Below are 19,267 nucleotides of genomic sequence, written 5' to 3' on the forward strand. Positions count from 1 at the left end.
GAAATATTCATGTTCAAATATTGCCTTAGATTTTAATATATGAAAAATGGGGCTTGAATGTGGGTCAACGGACCATTTTTCAAAACAATACATATTGAAAAGTATTTGAAATATGAAACAAAATCCCAAAATTTCACAACAATCATTACATTTGTTTGATCCTTGCATTTTTATCGAACATTTTTATGCAAATTGGAAGTGGTCGAACAGAAAACATTCAGAAAATTTGCTGATTTGATATGGAACCGATCCCCGCTCCCTCCACCCGTAACCTTCCTCTGTTTTTGCTTTTAGCATTGTGTTCTCTTAAAACAACTTAAAACATAAAATTACTGTCTATATAGTACTGCAGTGCATATGTATTTACACTTTCATAAACATATGAAAGAAAGTAAAGAAGAGAAATATCACTACACAAGCACACATACCCACCCATGCATATCCATCTTTGCATCACTGCCTTTTCTTAGTATTTACTTTTATTCGATCTTGCTTTCACTGAATCTCAGTTGTGGTTTCTTTCCAATCATGCTTAATAAAATTTACTCAACAGTGAGTCATTTTATTACTTGTGACACTGTGTCTGCTTCCACTTAGTCCACAAGATTTGTTTTCCCCTTTTTTCTCCAATGTTGGTTTTTTCGGAATAGTGACACACACAATGCGTCACCTAGCAGGCGAAAGCATCAGACCAGTCACCTTGCATGGTAATAATACGTTTGAGTGCAGGCAGGCCGCTCAGCAGGCCACTTATTTGCTTTAACATGACAGCTGATCCCTGTAATCAACGTTGCTGCCGTGTCAGTCACCAGACACGAGACAGGCCTCTGAGCTTTAGAATCAGAAAACTGGATTTACCACTGCAGTGCCATCCTATTAGTGTTATACTTTCATATCATTGTATAGATAGTTCCAGTATTCAGATGGTTTGGGACTTTATGCTCTGGGTTTGTTATGTGGGTTATAAAGCAATGCAATCGGTGCCGATAGCCTTTAGAGAACAACTAAAGAGTCTGTTTATTTGCTGCTCCTTTAATATCATGTTATTTAAGAACACGCCCTCATTGAGTGAGTGATGCATGTGAATGTTGCCCGGACTAAAAGCACTGGTTAAAAATAACTTGTAGCACACTTTATGTACTGTATCTGAATTTTGCAAAAAAGCTCTTTGCAACTTTTAAACTCCATCCACTTGTGAAGTGTAGTGTGCTCCACAGTACTGATTAAGTACACTCATTTGTACCTTTGACTGTTGGGTCATCATCCTAAAGGAAATGAACTGATTAAAACGGTGATGGTCGATTAGATGTCCTTGGTTTGTGCATTCATATTTCTGCAGCATGTATAATTTGCAGCAGGTAGATCAAATGTGAATCTCATTGTCTTTCACAGATACACTGACCTTTCATACTCCGGATGAGGAGCTTCATCACACTTAGCCTGAAAGGGCAGACAGCACTGCAACAAATACAACACACTGTGGATTTACATGTAAAAAAACCCCTACAAAAACCAAAATTAATGGTTTCATATGAACAAGCTCATAAGTTAGTTAGTTAATTAGTTAGTATACAGTTGACTTTGGTCTGAGCTCTGCATATGCTACAGGTTTATATAAATCTATATAACACTGCTGTGTGAGGAAGCACACACAAACAGACCGAGCAGCAAACGAATAGCTGATCATTAGACAAACGTGTGCTGAACATCATATTTAATGACAGAATACACCTATCACAAAAAAGGAAGCTGTCTGTATTTCCATTTAACTGTTGCCAGAACCAGGCTCTTGAGTGTTTCTCAGTACTGGCAGTTTGCTGTTGTGTTATTGATCTCTGTGGTCAGTGCAGCAGCAGACTCAGCCGCTTAACAGAACAATCAAGTCACTGGACACACATTAGCATACAGTGAAGAGTGAGCAGCTTCTTTGGGTTGGGTTTATTTCCTGTCAACTGCTGGTCAGTCTGTTTGCAACTGCACATGGATTGTTTTGCAAGAGCAACCACTCTGGCTCTGTTTCTTTATCTGCCACTTCTTCAGATCACACTGCGAGCCTAATCTGGCTCTTTGGAATTTGAGTGTTTGCAATTCTTAAGTTTCCATTTACATACCCCCCCCCCCCCCCCCCCCCCCCTTTCTATTTCTTTGAATAAGAAGATTAGGATTGTGTTTTGTATTCCTCTCTGAAATGATTTGTAGCACTGCTCCCAGTGGGCATTTAATTTGAAGTGTCACATGATGTTTAAATATTGATGCTGTTCATCAACATGCGAGAAAATTGCATTTATTTAAATTCCGACTGTGTTTGGATGAAAACCTCTGGGTAAACAGAATGAAACCATAATCATTTTGATGCGAAACAGCAATTACTTTAGTGAGGTGACAGTCAGGTGTTCACTTTAGATTTGATATTCAGTTTATTTCATCCATCCACCCATCCATCCATCCATCCATCCATCCATCCATCCTCATTTGCTTATCCAATTCAGGATCACTTATCTCTGCTGCCATAGGACAAGAGACAGGGTACACCCTGGACAGGTTTCCAGTCTGTCACAGCACTAACACAGAGGGACTGACAACCATTCGCACTCACATTCACACCCCTGGGCAATTTAGAATCACCAGTTAACCTAACCCCACTAACTGCATGTCATTGGACTGTGGGAGGAAGCCAGAGTACCCGAAGAGAACATGCAAACTCCAGACAGAAAGGTCCCGGCCAGATGGTGGATTCAAACCCAGGACCTTGTTGCTGTGAGGCAGCAGTGCTCACCACACCAGTGATATCTGCAATACTGTCGAAGAAAATCAACAAATATTGACATTTCCTTGGTGGATGCCAGAATGGATGCTCACAGCAAAAAAAAAAAAAAAAAGTCCTGGGTTTGAATCCTGGCAAGGCCTTCTGCTTTAAAAGTAAATCATTCTGCCTATTTTGGTGCAGAAAACTCTTGGAATAGAGATGATAAGTGTCAGAGCTTCATTTCCCAGTTATGCACATAGTTTTCACCCTCAAAGAACATCTGATGTTGGCTTCACCTTACAGAAGCGGGATATCTGAACTGCTTCAGAACAGAAAAAGGCACCTCCCCTTCAGGAAAGCGCTTATCTGGTTATTACAGCGGGATGTGGGATGTGGACTGTGAGCTGGACATCTTTAGTATGAATGTGCACATCTGTGGAAAAGTAAAGCAGGGCAGTGCTGAGAGAGTCATGCATACTCAGCAGAACCCTGCATTACTACAGTATCTGTGTCACTGGCCATGGTTTGCCATGATGACACATCGTGATGATGTAGGACGGCCAAGTAATGGTGCTAGATTTTTTTTGCCTTCCCTGTGTGGCAGCAGTGACCACCGAGAAGGCTGAGGCTCAGCGTTGCAGGTTAATGATTTCCCTTCAGTGAACTGCATGTGGAATAATCCTGTAAAAGAGAAGAATAGCAAAGCGCAACCCCCCCTCAGGTCTTCTCCTCCTCCTCTTCCTCTTTTCCCTGCCTCCCTATTCCATCCCTGGCTCAGTCTGTCTCCCCCGTGTTCTCCATCCCTCCCTGAATCCTCATTGTGTCTGTAGCATCTGCTGGCGCTCGCCGGTGTCAGAGCGGGGGTGGGGACTCTTCTGACACCGCGGTGTGTGTCTGTGTGCATTATGAAAGGCAAATACAGAGTGTGGGTGTTTGCATGACCATGCGCCTGCAAGCCTCACTGTATTGGTAATGGCTTGAGATGTGATTCTAGGGATAATGCATGCCTAGTGCCTGCTTATTAAGCCCAGAGTGTGTGCAAATGTGGACACAGAGGGAGGAAAGTAAAGCAAAACAAAAAAAAAGGGGTGAAAAAAAAGCAGTTTGCTTCTCCTGCTTGTCTGCCACACCCGGCCTTCTTGCTTCCTCCTCCTACCTTCATTCCTTTCTTTTTTCTCTATGTCTATCTCTTTCTCTCTCTCTCTCACACACACACACAGACACACACACTCCTCCTCCTCTGCTCTTCGAGTCTATCTGCTGGTGTTTCCATGAGAACAGAGAGCGCTGGGTACGGGGAAGCGAAGGGAAGGGAAGGGGGGGTGGGCTGGCGGATCGGTGGTGTGGGGTGACGTGTCCTAAAAGCAAAGAGTGTGTGTGTGTGTGTGCGCGCGTGTGCATGTGTGCGTTTGAACGATCATCACTGCTCTCTTTCACACGTCTATCCTGGCCAAGAGCTGCTCCCTGACTGTGCCAGAAAACATGCTTTTGGCATTGCTGTGGTAATTTGGAAACAGGGCTCCCGGGCTTATAATGCTGATCTGAGATCCAGAGTCTGTAACACTCTGAGTCTGAGAGGGATTCTGAGCAATCAGAGGAGGCAACTTCCATTTGGGAGCCACTTAACAAAAAGAAAAAGAAGAAGACAAACCTCCTTAAATGTTATAGAAAGGGGAGGGGATAAACTAGTGAGGCTATGTGGGTGTTGAGGGCAAAAAAAGAGAGACAATGAAACAGCTGAAAGAAAGATGTATCAATAGACCAAACTGAGGGGAGGTATCCAGTCATTTATTAAGGGAGAGGCTTTTTTAGGGTGGGGCCGCAGCTTTTGCAGGAGCCAGGCTGTAAGGGAACAAGAAAGAGGAGGAGGAGGAGGTGGGTGAGAAGATGTAGAAGAGAGGAGTGCCGATCTAAAAGAGGTGGTGGTGGTGGTGGTGGTGGTAGTGGTGTGGGGGGGGCATCACTATGAGTGAGAAGAGGACGAGGAGGCGGAAGAAGAAGAAGGAAAGGAGGAGGAGGAGGGGAATGGTGTGAAGGAGGGGGAGAGAGAGCGAGAGGGATGGATGGAGCGAGGAGGGAGGCAGAAGGGAGGGGTTTAAAGGGTGGGCTCGCAGTCATTGTCAGGCAGCGAGTAAGAAAGAGTGAGAGAGTCGCACCCCGGCAGACTGACGGGAGAGCGCGTGTGTGCAAACTGGGATGAGTAAATGTACTGGGCGGCTTAGCTGTTGATACAGCCAGAGAGAGAAAAGAGAGAGAGAGAGCGAGTGAGAGAGAGAGTGTGTGTGCGCGCGAAAGCGAGCGAGAGAGAGAGAGAGAGAGAGGGAGAGGGTGAGAGAGAAGTGAAAGGGAGAAAAAAGGGAAGAAAAGAAGCAGAGAAGAAAAAGGGAGGATACTACAACTATGCTGTGCTGCATAAGAAGAACCAAACCGGTAAACTGCTCTGATTTGCTTTATCAATATTTTTCAGCTTCACCTCAGCTCTGAACTTTGTGACTGTTGGGTTTGTTTTTTAGTTTTTTCTTTTCTTTCTTTCTTTTTTTTTTCCAATTTTGGTGAGATTAGGAGGCACGAGGTGGGATTAGCCAAAATGTTGGTGTAATTTTCTGTGACTTGAGGCCTGACTTGTCTTTATAGAAATCTATCCACGGAGCACAGACACGCCTAGTTAATGTGATTATCCTGCATGAATGGATGCTGCCACAATGCCTCTCAGACCTCACACCGTACTTGTAGAAAGGCAGCAAGAATGTAATGTGATCCTGGGCCGCCGGCATTCCCTCTTATTGATTAAGTGCTTGAAAAAAGTGAACTATTACTGAATGGCACTTGATAGATTATGTATTGTCTTCAATATCAAAGCTGAAATACTCTGATTTATCCACTAAACCCAATCTCATCCACCGGCGAGTGATGCTTTAGATAAATGACAGTTTTCTCTTAACCTACGCCTTAAACAGGGGCAGGGGAGAGGTCTAGGTATCTTCTGTATTTGTCTTATGTTAAGCAGAAGAAGTGGGTGACAGAGGAAAGTGCATCATTTCCACAGTGTGAAGGGGGAAAAAAAGGGTGGGGTACTGACTGAGTGAGCAGCTCCATCATGTCAGTGCCTCGAGGGGGGAATACAATGGGAATAAATGAGCATAAATGGATTATCATAGCCCTCCAGCTTTTTGAGTGGTTGCTGTCAATGGAGGGTTCTATGAAGTGAGCACTCATTTAAAAGGGTGTGAAAGGGTGGTGCTGGGTACCCGTGGCCAGTCTCGTCCCGGCAGTGAATATGAAATGAAAGAAAGGTGTTGCACTGAGGTAGCATTTCAGCAGCTGTCGCGGTGGTTCTGCATGTGATCGGGGGCGATGCTCCTGCTGCTATCTCAGAACTGATTAGGGTTTTTATCAGAGCCATAACACGCTGGATTCCTATGGCACTTTGATTGCTTCTTAAATGTCAGCCCGGATGAGTCATATTAGCTCTGGCAGAGAGAGAAAAGGAGCAAAGAAAGGCTTGCCAGATGAACTCCATGCAGGTGGAGCAGGATGCAGAGAGAGAAAGAGGGAGAAACAGAAGCAGGGTGGTGCACATGGAGCTAGATGGAGGAGGGGGAAAAAGGGAGAAGACGCTGATACAGAGGTGAAACAGGGATTGGGACAGGGAGTGGAGGCTGTGAGGTATGGGGCATGGGCGGGGGGGGGGGGGGGGGGGGGGGGGGTAGGGAGAGGCATGAATGCAACAAAGCAGAAAGGTGAAGATGGAATGAAACTGGATGGCTGACTACAACTGGCAGATATGTGGTGGAGCGAGAACGTGGTGATGGTGGTGGTGATGGCTGGAGTAGGTGAGCAGGCGCGAAGATGAGAAAGGGAGAAGCACGAGGAAACGTTGAAGGAAGAGAAGCCGGCACGCTGCACACTGCAGCCATGTGGGTGAGGCACTAGCTTCTTTTTTTTTTCCCTACGGAAGGCTGTCGCCGCCTCAAGCGTGCACCACAGGGGAGGGTAAAAAAGAAAAAAACGTCCTCCCAGCCTACAAGCACTTATCTTCGTGCTCCTGCATTTGAGCATAAATGAATCCGGACAGACTGCGCGGTCTTCACGGATGGATGAGCAAAAAGCATGATTTTCTGCTCTGGAGTATGGCAGCGTTGCTGTGGGGTCCCGCCATTGTGGAGTGTTAAGTGGTGTTGCAACATCTCCACTATATGGGAGTGGCTACGGGCACCTAGTTTAAGTCCCATCTGCCTCCCTCGCTTTTTATGCAGCTTTACAACAATATTCAGCTCTCACCTCAACATCTTGAACCCAGTTCCAGGTTGTGCTTATAAGCAGAACTTAAGCAGAATCAAATCCCGCCCAAATGAGCTATTCCTCTAACACTCAACTCTCCATCTCTACTTCTTATCACATGTCACCACTAACACAACCACCACCGTGCGCAACCCTTGCCCTTTCCCTCAGGCATCACCTCCTTTTCCTCTCTCCTCTACCTCTGTCTCTTATCTGGTTACCTATGGATACAATGCTCACTCATTTGCAGTGTGTGACTGGCTGCTCTCTTGCCCAGGTCACTCTTGAAAACAAGGTTTTCAGTCTCAACTGAGACTTTCTTCTGCTTTAGGCTGTAATAAAGAAAGAAAGAAAAAAACATATATGTCTCCAGCCCCCGATGAGATCAGTGGCGATTGCAGAGCCTTTGTTCAGCCAGAGAGCTGATGTAAGTGAATTAAAGGCTGCTCCAGAGGATGTAATGAGGCCGGCATATGGCCGCTTATTAGTTGCTGTGGAGCATCTTTTCCCGGGCCATCGTAAAAGAAACAGTGCATCCTTTACGGCTGCTCATCAATTCACCGTCAAAGGAAGAGGAAAAAAGTGCGAGAGGAGGGAGAGAGAGCGAGAGATGGCGAGCGGGGGCTGTGGCAGTCACCACCTGAGCCCCCCTCTCCTCATCTGCAGGAGATAGCCGGCTAAAAGGGTGTGGTGCTCCGCTGTGCCTATGTGTGTGTATGTGTGTGTGTGAGAGAGGGAGAATGAGTGGGTAGCAGTTTGCTCATGGAGAGTGAAAGACGACAGGGAGAGAAAGAGGGAGATATTCAGCAGTTCCAGACAGCAGTTCAGTCTTTGCTGTCTGGGTGGCTCCTGCAGGAAAGCAGACACGGCCACAGAAATCATGCCGAAGACAAGATAGAGGTACCATTGCAGAGAGAAACGTGTGCCACCAGCAAGGGTGGCTGAGAGTCTCTCCACCTGCTCGGTGGAGCTGTGGTAATATGACAACTGCTCGGTGGAGTTTTTCCATTTTATTTCAAAGAGTGCCAATGCGCTATACAGTCTGTTTTATGACTTCTAATAAGCTGGTTTTATTACATACAAGCCTCCCGTATTAAAGTGCAGCTGCACCTGTTGGCTTGGTGATAATAAAAAAAAGGGGTGTCTGCAAAGCAAGCATCTCCATTATGCATGCAAATATTACCTTTAATATTTCTCTCCTCTCTCGCTTGAGGCATTCAATGCTGGGCGAAGTGGAGAGGCAAAAATCTCAGGACTTGAATGGATTGCAATAGTAATAGTAATAATATTAATAAGTAAGAAAAACCCCAACATTATCATTAGACAGCATGCACGAATGCATTAGTGTGAGTTGCGGTCCGATGGCACTAACCTCGCTGCTTCCACTGTGTCTTCCCCTCCCCCCCGCCTCCTGAAACAAGTCCCTAATGGCACTCTAAATGAGGCAGTGGAAGGTGGTGGATTGTTACTTGTGTCACCATTGGGGGGATGGTGCGTGTGTGAGTGTGTGGTTATGGATAAAGCCATTGACTCTGGGGTGTGGTTCTTACAACAGCCGGTGCCCACCCAAGGACAGAGGCGGACAGGGAGAGAGGCTCAGACTGCAGCTGTAATAGACACATCCAGCCAGTCAGATAATGCACTGAGCGCATTTCACCATGTCCATTTATTATCTTTGCAGACAAATCCGACAGAGAGGGTGTGTGTGTGTGTGTGTGTATGTCCTGTGGTGAATGGCACTCTTGCATTTTGATAACCCGTGAACTAGATTCTCTCGTCACAGGTCAGCTGCTTTTATAGCACAGTGTCAGTTTATCCTGGAGCAAGCCTTTTTAATGTTGCTACATCATACTACAGCTAATATAATTGCACAAAGATTGCATAATTGCTGGCTTTATAATCTTGCAAGAATAGCACTATTATGTTGCAAACATTCCACATTTTCTTGGAGATTAAAAGCAGTTTTTCAGCGGTTAAAGTAGTGTATCTATGGCAACCAGAACGACTGTGTGCAAATAGGAAGCGCTGCAGGCTAATTGTAATAAGCCATTTGACTAACTCATAATGCAAATATGTTGTCTTACTGCAAATTAATCAAGGAAGAGTTTAAACAGCCACTAAGTCTTGCCTTATTTATGAATGGAGATGTGCACCACATAGACGCCGGGTGCAAAAGCGCCTGCAGAAGGGTACGTGACCGGGGTTCAATTACCGGTCAGAGGCTTCAAGGTGCAGGTCTTAAATGATGTGCAATCATGCTTCTGTTTGGGATTTAAATACAGTGCAGGCAAATGTCAGCTGTGCTGGGTCAAGTGATTTTCGGTTTTGCATCTCAGAAGTGAATCCATGAAGAAGAAGAAGGAAAATCACAGCACAGCAGTTTTTTTTTAAAGTTTTTGAAGGGTGATGCACACACAATAATTCAAGTGATGACGCTCCAGCTATGGTCAAACTGTGATGGTGATGCTTCTTCCTGTCTTCGTACCACCAGATGAGATCATCTGGTGCTCCTCTGGTATTTTATCACATTTCCCCAACCTCTAACGTAAATGACATCGCTCTTCTGTTCCAATAATGATGTCATACCCCATATTCCCAAACACCCTTCATCCATCGCTTTCTCTTTCTCCGTCTGACTCACTGAACCCAGCCAGTAAGTAATTCTATTAAGAGTTAAGTGCTCGGGTCAAATTTTTGGCAATTGTAAGCACCTATGAGATCAGACACAATAAAAGCCCAATAAGTCACTGGAGACGTGCATATTATTAAGAGCAGAGGGTGTGGTGGTGGTGGTGCTTTGTCTGCCTGCTCTGTTCTGCTGAAGTTTATTTCCACACCCATTGGCCGGTAGCTTGTTTAGCTCCAGTTCAGATTTTAAATGTGAATCATTACATTTAAGTGTGTATTTCATTTATCTGTCTTATAATTTCACACTGCACAAAATTACTCTGGAAGACTGTGTATATTAACCCGAACCCAGGGGAATAAAGGCAGAGGAGCTGAATATACCAATACAGCTGCACCTTGCCCTCGCTGCTCCAATATTGCACTGACACACTGACCCTGAGGAAGACGTGTTGATTTAGGGTCTCGGGGTCTTAAATCACTCCACACAGATGTGATCCCTCACACAGGCTGTCCAAGTCAAAGCTCATATCCTACATAATGACACAGTGGGAGAGCATACATAGGGGGTGGATGCAGAGGCACGAAAGCTCTTTCCACCCAGATTCATTGGCCTTAAACAAGACGTTGCCAGATCTCGGTGACACAGACATTAATGTAAGCACATACATTTTACCCCTTTGCCCCCTACCGCCACACCCTGCCGCTGCTACCGTTGCTTCATCGCATCCCTGGCTTTTCCATGCTGATTACTCCACCTGATTTACGAGTTCCTATTGGCCTGCTCCCCCCGAGGGGTCAGGCGCACTGCCAATCAGGGTGACATATAGTCTTTCATAGCACCGAACAGCAGACAGGCCCTGTGATGAGTTAGCACTCTGGTTGTCAAGGTAACCTTTGATGGTTGGGAGGGGTATGGCAGTGAATGGTGAGGAGATTGTAGCAGGGAGCTCGTTCCCTAGCAGCCAGACACGGAACTGCTATATACTGTACCCAGAGAATAAAGATTGGCTCCGATTTTGAGCACTGCTCATAATTTTGAGGATATCATTAGCAGAGACTGCAGGAAACAGTAATGGATGCCACGGAGAGCATCTACATTTAAGTTTAATTATTCACTAAATCTATTTTCAGGGTTATTATCAGGAGGACAATATCAGCCTCATGCCTGGATTGAATAACTGCAATAAATGCCCGGAGACACTTGTCACAACCTAAAATCACAGCGCCTTGGATTTATTATGTGGAGACAATAAATCTCCTCACTCTGGCACATGAAATGATAAAATGCTGTAGAGTCAAGCTAAGCCTTGATACCTGGAAGGACCAAAATAAATAAATAAATAAAAAATAGATTGTGCTGTTTTCTCACTTTGTTTTTCATTTGGTATAACTGATGCTGCACAGTCTGCATGCTGCTTGACGGTTTGTGTTCTTTTGCTTCATTACACTTATTCACGTTCATTTGAGGCTTTCGATTGGTTCCAACACCTGCGAGAGAATATTTTACCTTGATTTGTTTGCCTATTCATTTGGAATGTACTGATTCATTTTGTGTTGCCACTTTCAGTGCTCATCATTCATTCCTTTATTTGATTTGATTTCTTTTCATTAGATTTATATGACTCATAGCACAACCCACTATTTGATGGACAGCTTTGGATCCAGTAACCGAAGGTAATATCAAGGAAAAACTTTCAATATTACCCTGTCTCCTGTCCTACTCCTAACTCTGCTCCTCATCTCATCCCGCACTTTTATTCTAAACATGTCCTGAAATTTTAACCTTTTCCCAGCCTATGATTGTCATGTAATGGTTAGAAATATATATATATTTATTAAGCTTTCCCATTTCACGATATACACTTTTTTCTTTTCTTGACTTCTGACCTTTCAGTTTGACTATTTTTTACATACTTTAGCAAACAGAAATAAAGCATGCCTTCTCGTGATCAAGCAGCATGCCAACAAAAAGAGGGATAGACACACACACACACAAACACAGCAACAACTGGACACTAGCAAAATAAAGACATTCACCGCAACCTTTTCAACTCTTGCAGTAAATGTTAACCTGGTATGTTGTCTATCGCCTGCCAGGTGGAGAAGAATGAGGAGGCGGACCAGAAGATTGAACAGGATGGCACCACCAACAAACCCGAGGACAAGGCCCACAAGGCTGCCACCAAAATACAGGCCAGCTTCCGTGGACATATAACTCGGAAAAAGATGAAAGACGGAGAGGAGGAGAAAGAGGGTGACAGTCCTGCTGCTGCAGAGGAGGCAACAGAGGGAGGAGAGGAGGCAAAGAAAGCGGAGGGAGAAGAGGCACCTGCTAAGCAGGATGAAGCCGCAGGAGAAGAGGCTAAGAAGGAGGAAGAGGAGACAAACCAAGCCAAAAGCCCTGTGGCAGACAAGCCAGCTAACTCTCCAGCAGCTGCTGCCACAGCAACGTCTCCTGTAGCGGCTGCCCCGGCTGCTGCGTCTCCCACGGCTGCCGCAGCACCCTCTGAACCCAAGAAAGAGGAGCCAAAAGCGGAGGAGAAAGCTGAGGAGAAGCCCAAAGAGGTGGAGGCCCCAGCCAAGAGTCCCACCACGGCCACAGCTGAAGAGAAGGAGGAGGAGAAGAGCGAAGAGAAAAAGGAGGAGGCCAGACAAGCCGACGTGCCTGCTGCTGTCAGTCCGACAGCTGAGAAGGAGGAGCCTAACCAAACAAAAGGTAAACAAGGTATGCAGAATAGATGAGAGCTCCATGTGGTCAGGAAGAAAGGTTTACGAGCACATTCTCACTTATGCACATGTTCGTGAGGGCAGTGAGTTCAGGGCTAAAAATAGCTCCAGCCACTTCCACCAATCAAAAAGCAATTACTTACTGTAAATATAAAATCGAGAAGAATAGGTGAGCTTTTACACAGTCTGCTTGGCAGGCTCCACAGGACATAGCCGCTTGGTGTGTCTTTGGGATTTAGAGATATTTGGCAGTGCTCCACCATTCACTGGTTAACACAGAGACACAGCTCAATATAAGATTAGACAGCCTTGTAGCTCAGCCTCTGCAACATGGAAACTCCATACTGATTAGACAGAGGCCGGCATAGAAAATGATAAGCAGTGGTCAAGAGTGTGGTACACAGCGATATTGTTATACTGGGAATGATCAAAGCTATTGATAAAAAGCAATGTGTTATTTGCATAATGTAGAAGCAGCATGAATTATAAATCACTGAGGTTAATAAAGCTCTCAGATGCCTTCACACAAGGTGTGATATATTAACCTGACTGCTACCATAGTCATGAAAAACGGTTGTAATGGATGACCCAATTAAACTTCCTTTTTTTTAAAAGTACATCACGTTAAAATATTTGGTAAAAAAAAAAAAAAAAAGCGTCTTCCAGCACTGTCATGTGATGTCCAATTACAGCAAAAATGTGGACCTGAGAAGAAACTGGAGATAAAATGATATTATTCCACTGATACAACACTGTCACAAGATACACTTGACATGAACTCATATTTCTGGTCCAAGGACTCTCAGACTGGGTCAGACAGGTAGTTAATGGAGCATGCTCAGTCTGGAGCTGGTGGGGGCGTGAGGTGGGAAACACACACACACACATGCATACACCAACTGGAGAACTACACAGAAAGTAGGTCACCTAGGCAGCACTGTCTCCCTGTTGTCATAGTTACCACCTCGATGGGATAGCTGGCCTGCATGGAGCAGTGCGGGTAGAACAGGTGCTCTGATTTAAATGAATGATTAATGATCCCTACTGGTCACGATCCGCACTGGGGAAGTCTGCCATAAACAAACACTACTTGACAAAGATCTGCTTATTAAGAATTCACTGCTGTCTACAATCTGCTTAACTTACCAAAGTGACTCAGAGACCAAAATGAATATTTATGACCAAATCGCTCGGTTAAGGTTTGCTGCACACAGAAAAGAGTCACATCCACAAGGATGCTGGGTACTCTATGAGGCGGTCTCTATGCCACAAATTCTTATCGAATTCCTGCACTTATAGTGCACTTCTCTTACATTAAAAGGTGGCAACAAATTCATTAATAATGAAAAGAAATAGTAGATTAATTTGGAAAACTACACTTTAAAAGAAAAATAAGTTAAAAACATTAAAGAAAACACTAGAACTTAACTAGAAAAAGTAATGCAAAGTGTAGAGTAGTAGAAACAGATTCTCACTATAAACAAGCCATCAGTGATGTTGGACTGTCCAGATGTAGTGACTCAGAGACGATATAGAAAGATGATTTCTTTATTTGATAAAGCTGATTCTGTTCATCTGAACGTAGTGTTTTCAGTGGGAAAAATGTTTCGTCCCCCATCCAAGTGACTTCTTCAGTCTCCACTCCAGACTGGGTCAGATGTATTTTAGTTTTTGTTTTGGCACAGCGAGCAGCAGTGAGCAGGGGGATTTCAGGGTGCTACAGAGTGAAAACCCTAGAGTGACATAAGGTTTTTATATGTATCTAGTGAAACAGCCATTTGTGAATTCTAACTCTTTTTTGGGAAACAGAGTATTGAAGCTGTTAAAAACAGATTATAGACTATATTAAATAATAAACACATAAACAAGCTACAACGTACCTTTAATGAAATACATATGCAGATGAAGACTTAGATCAGAATCAGTTGTAACACCATACGTTGACCAGATATGTGGTTCTCAAGAGCTCATTATAACGCCAAGAGTTGGGTGTCATCTGCATAGCAGTGAAATTAATACCATGCTTATGGATATTTGCACTTTATCATCTGAAGCATGAAAAGTAAAATTTTATTGCCTTGACTGTGATATCTTGTGCTTTTATCAGCTTTTTTCAGATATGAACGTGTTTACATTCAAAATCTGATTTATCTGGACTTACCTGCTTTACATCTGAATGAACGTCCTGGTCGATTATGAGACCACAGTCTAACCAGATCAGACCTATTAATGTTTGTCCAGCACTTTCAAAATGACACAATATCTGAAAGCAGGCTGTCATATTAAGACAGGCTTGTACATCTTTAGAAGTCCTCTCTCACATCTTTGTGAATGGCTTGTGTTAGTAGAGCGTGCCCTAAACTACATTAACGTGCATATAATAGCATTTTATCTCATCAACTCTGATTGTAAATCCAAAAAAGATTAAAAAAGGATGCCATTTCCAGTTCAGTAGAGATTTCAATCTCTCTTTGAGATTGAGGGGTGGCGCTAGCTCTCTCTGATCTCAGATTTTAGTGACAATGATGGAGAAAAGCAACCATTCAAAAGTGTGGTTACACTTCACTTGAGTCAATGGTCACAAATGCAACAAGTCTTTTGCTGCGTGGCTGTTTTTGTAACTCTCCTGCATATGTTTCAATGAAGCTATGAGAACCATTTATGTAAAACATACCTCAGTGCGAATGACAGAATTTTATCAATTTAAAGCCGGCAATGTTATCAGTCTCATGTCTGAAAAGAGCTTTGCACTTCATATTTTTTCTGCCATGGTCTCATTAGTCTTATTTACTAAAGACTAAGAGGTCAGTGGGTAGAAATGATGAAACACTTATAAATGTTTGTTTCCCTGTCTGCAATCTTCATACACAAACCCAACAGCAAAGCTAAACTGTCACTTCAGCCGGTAACTGGTGTATGAAAGTGAGCTCGCGCTGATGTCAGACACAAGAAATGACGAGCTTTGGCTCTGTAAATTGGGTGAAATTGGATTTGCATCGCACAGTTCAGTGGCTGTAGTGAAGGACATTCTCAAATCTGTCACAGTGGCTAACAAGCTAATTATCTCTTACCTGGAAGATCTGCCATGAGTCATGCTGTCTTGAGTCACACACACAATCGCGCATTAGTGCATGCGCTACGGCAGACACCGTTGCCCCACTTCTCTCTTTCCCTCCCTCCCTCGCCCTCCCACACACAAACACACGCACACACCAGGAGACATGCACCCTGGTCTCCATTGCAATGATGTCATTCCTTGATGTCTCCTCCTTCTAATAAAAGAATATGATCTCATCGGGGTGTGCCATCACCCCGATGAGATCACTCGGATAACGAGTTTGGGCAGGAACAACAAAGACCCCAAAATCAGTGTAGCTCCTGCATAGTGCAAGAAGGTCTTGATTAAGTATAAATGAGAATGTCTTTGCTTTTTTGGAGCTAAAAAGCTCACCAGCTACAGGATTATTAAAGAAGGATACTATGATTTAATGTTGAAAAATATAAAGTACCTGAGCAAGAATCCCCATTAGCATTTGCTTTGTGATGTATCACGGATTGCTACTCAGCAGTGTGCACCTCTTAGCAAGTTATCGTTGCCTGCTATCATAGTGCAGTGCACTCTGGGCATCACACTGTATCAGATGTGACAGGCCAAGATGCTCCTGTTAGCTTTGTGATGCCAGTTCAAATGCTTCATGGGTCCATTAGGAGCAAGCTCTTCTTTTATTATTTACACAGTCAGTGCGGGCTTCAGACATGTTCTTAGTTTAAGTGGAGCTGACACATTGTGAACAACACAGAATTACACAGTTCCATGTGCGAATTATTTTTTTGAGAGGGAAGATGTGAATATTTTGAGAATTTCCGAATGTTACATGGCTGTTTTTTTTCATATAGAGGGTGAAATATTTAAAACATCAAAAGTTACTGCTCATGAGTGAAATCTTTGAAGCTCTGTATCTCAGATGCCCCAGACAGAGCTTTATTACTCTACTCGCAATGTAAAACCACCTCTCCTCTTCTCTTCTTTCTCCACCCTCCTTTCATCTATCCCGCCCCCAACCCCTTCTCTCTACCCTTACACCCTCTACCCCCACCACTTCTTACATTAAGATGCTGCAGAGGAGTCTAAAGGAGAGGAGGCCACCCCGGCAGATGCAGAGGCGGAGGCCACCGAGTCCAAGGATGCTTAAGGCTAAAGTCTAACTTAATGAAAGCAGAATTAAAAGTATGAAGAATACCACAAAAACGAAAAATCTAAAAAGGTTGCTCTTTGCCTTCTCAATGTGAAGGCAGTCCGTTTCTATTTGTTTGTCATTTTTTGTGTGGCAATGATTTTCTCATGTTGGGGGAGTTTCCAGCGTGAAGTTTTTTGGCTCAAGCTAACACTGTACTATGCGCAAGTGATGACGATGCTGACGACGACGGTGATGATGATGTTGATGTTGCTGATGTTTATGAAAAGCGACTGTTACCGTGATGGTGATGATGTCGAGGTGGATGATTTCATTTGGTACATCTTCACTATTTGATGTAAAACTGGGGGCGGAATGAACGCTCCCAACTGGATATTTACACATTTAAAATTTCAAAAAACGAATGCATTGCCAATGCGCCGTACTGTATTTGCATTGTAATGCACTTTCTTTCTTTAGACACATTTTGCAAATGAAATCCGTATTGCAAATGCACGCACAAAAAGACAACCAGGTTTATAAATGCAATTCATGTTTTCGACACGATCCAAGTGTACTGAGAACACAACAAAGAGGTAATGTACTGACATACTGAATGGATAATAGAATGTATGATTAAATGTGTGACATTTCCAGTTGGGGCAGCTTTATCCTGAATCCCAAAAACAATATTTACTCAACTTTCTCTATTCTGCTTGAGTCATTCAAGCTTGGTTTACACCCCTTTTACAAACTCTGTTTACTCACAGTTACAGTAAATAAAGGACCTGTTGCCATTTAAATGATGTGATCATATAATAAAAACTCTAGAAATCAACTATATTATTGATGTAACTGGCTCTTACATATTACAATTTGTGCTCTGCCAACCAAACGTGAGGCCATAGCATGAACCATTGAACCAGATGCATGATGGGAACTCTCCCTCTGAGAGGAACTTTTTCGCAGTCACAAAAAACTTAAGAGGTGTGGCGGCTTCTTTTTTGATGTCTTTGGTGTTGTTATGACAGTTTATATGAATTGGAAAAATACTCTTGCACTGATGTTACAAAAAAAAAGGTAAAGAGAAAAATCAAACAAATGAGCAAACAACAACAACAAAAAAATTTCCTATGTTCCAGTGAGTGCAATGTCCAGTTTCAATCTTATCGAGGAGTTCAAACTTGTGAGAAAAAAAAATATGAAAAAACTAAAAAATGGTTTCAATGTCTGTTTTCAAAATAAAGCAAATGTGCCAATTACCATCATAAGCTGTGGAGTTTGTTTAAAGCCTGATAGAAACATATTGTCACTTTGAAATACCTGGCAGTTTCCAATAATCATGCTTATTTTCCACTGAATCCATCACGAAACCACACATAAGTGTGGTTATGTGAAACCACACATAAGTGTGGTTTTATTATAAGTCTTGCCCCATGATAGTTGGGATAGACTCCAGCGCCTGCCGCGACCCTGAAGTGGACTAGTGGAAGAAAATGAATGGATAGTATTCCTGTAATATTAAATGCTCTTGCACCAAGCGTACATTAAAATAATACTTACACAGGGAAATACAATTTAATTCAGTTCTGTTGTGTTTATATAGCCCCAAATCACAACAATAGTCATCTTAAAGCACTTTACATCGTAAGGTAAAGACCCTACAATAATACAGAGAAGACCCCACCAATTAGATGAGCAAGCACTCCCATAGCCAAACTGGGAGCTCGTCCCACAGAGAAGAGGCCTGAAAGCTGAAGGCTCTGCCTCCCATTCTACGTTTAAATACTTTGGAAACCACAAGTAAGCCAGCAGTCTGAGTGCAAAGCGCTCTAATGGGGTAATGCTGTACTATGAGGTCTTTAAGATGGGCCCTGATGAGAAGAAGAAAATATAGGAGAAATATGCTCTCTCCTTCTAGTCCCTGTTAGTACTAGTGCTGCAGCATTTTGGATTAACTGAAGGCTTTTCAGGGAAATTTTAGGACAGCCTGATAACAATGAATTACAGTCGTCCAGCCTAGAAGTAGTAAATACATTAACTGGTTTTTAGCATCACTCACAAACAGGGTGTTTCTAATTTAGATATCGTGCAAGTAGAAGAAAGCAGTCCTACATGCTTGTTTCATATGCACATCGAAGGACATATATTGGTCAAAAATGTCTTTAAGATTTCTCACAGTGTTACTGGAGACCAAAGTCATGCCATGTAGACGTAAGCGTTTGGTTAGACACCATGTTTCTAAGAAACAGAGTACAATTACCTCAGTTTTGTCTGAATTTAGAAGCAGAAATTTAGAGATTGTCCACTTTAACTAATTAATGTTTGTTATCTGACTTTATGGATTACAGTGCATAGGACTGAAAATGTGTGCTATGCCATTGAATGATACTGCCTAAGGGAAGCATGTATAATGTAAACAGAATTGGTCCCAGCACAGAACCCTGTGGAACTAGATATTAACCTTAGTGTGTGAAGACAAGTCCCCATTTACATGAACAAATTGGAGTCTGTTAGATAGATATGATTTAAACTACTGTTGTGTAGTACCTTCAGCATGCTGTAATCGCTGTAATAAGACATTATGGTCAACAGTATCGAATGCTGCACAGAGGTCTAGCGGGACAAGCACAGACATGAGTCCACTATCAGAGACTATAAGAAGATCATGTGTAACCTTCACCAATGCTGCCAACCCTGCCTCTTCCAA

General features: G+C 43.3%; 1 protein-coding gene across 2 annotated transcripts; it reads left to right on the forward strand.

The window, feature by feature from the left end:
• The first annotated feature begins 4,873 nt into the window (after positions 1-4,873).
• Positions 4,874-17,820, forward strand: gap43 (growth associated protein 43). 2 transcript variants are annotated; one of them, XM_063493289.1, is made up of 3 exons: positions 4,874-5,176; positions 11,753-12,380; positions 16,496-17,820. In XM_063493289.1, exons 1-3 carry the CDS (start codon positions 5,147-5,149, stop codon positions 16,573-16,575), a joined length of 738 nt encoding a protein of 245 aa, XP_063349359.1. In that variant the 5' UTR covers positions 4,874-5,146; the 3' UTR covers positions 16,576-17,820. The 2 variants fall into 2 exon arrangements, with proteins under 2 accessions (XP_063349359.1, XP_063349360.1); XM_063493290.1 differs by having other exon boundaries at positions 11,753-12,371.
• Positions 17,821-19,267: the final 1,447 nt, after the last annotated feature.

This window comes from Pelmatolapia mariae, linkage group LG14 (genome assembly GCF_036321145.2).
Source record: "Pelmatolapia mariae isolate MD_Pm_ZW linkage group LG14, Pm_UMD_F_2, whole genome shotgun sequence".
NCBI lineage: Eukaryota > Metazoa > Chordata > Actinopteri > Cichliformes > Cichlidae > Pelmatolapia > Pelmatolapia mariae.

Excerpts from the sequence above, each read along its gene's own strand:
- gap43 (XM_063493289.1), top strand. The coding sequence starts at position 5,147 with ATGCTGTGCTGCATAAGAAGAACCAAACCG. Across the intron at positions 5,177-11,752 it reads GCATAAGAAGAACCAAACCG|GTGGAGAAGAATGAGGAGGC; the intron begins GTAAACTGCTCT and ends ATCGCCTGCCAG. Across the intron at positions 12,381-16,495 it reads CCAAACAAAAGGTAAACAAG|ATGCTGCAGAGGAGTCTAAA; the intron begins GTATGCAGAATA and ends TCTTACATTAAG.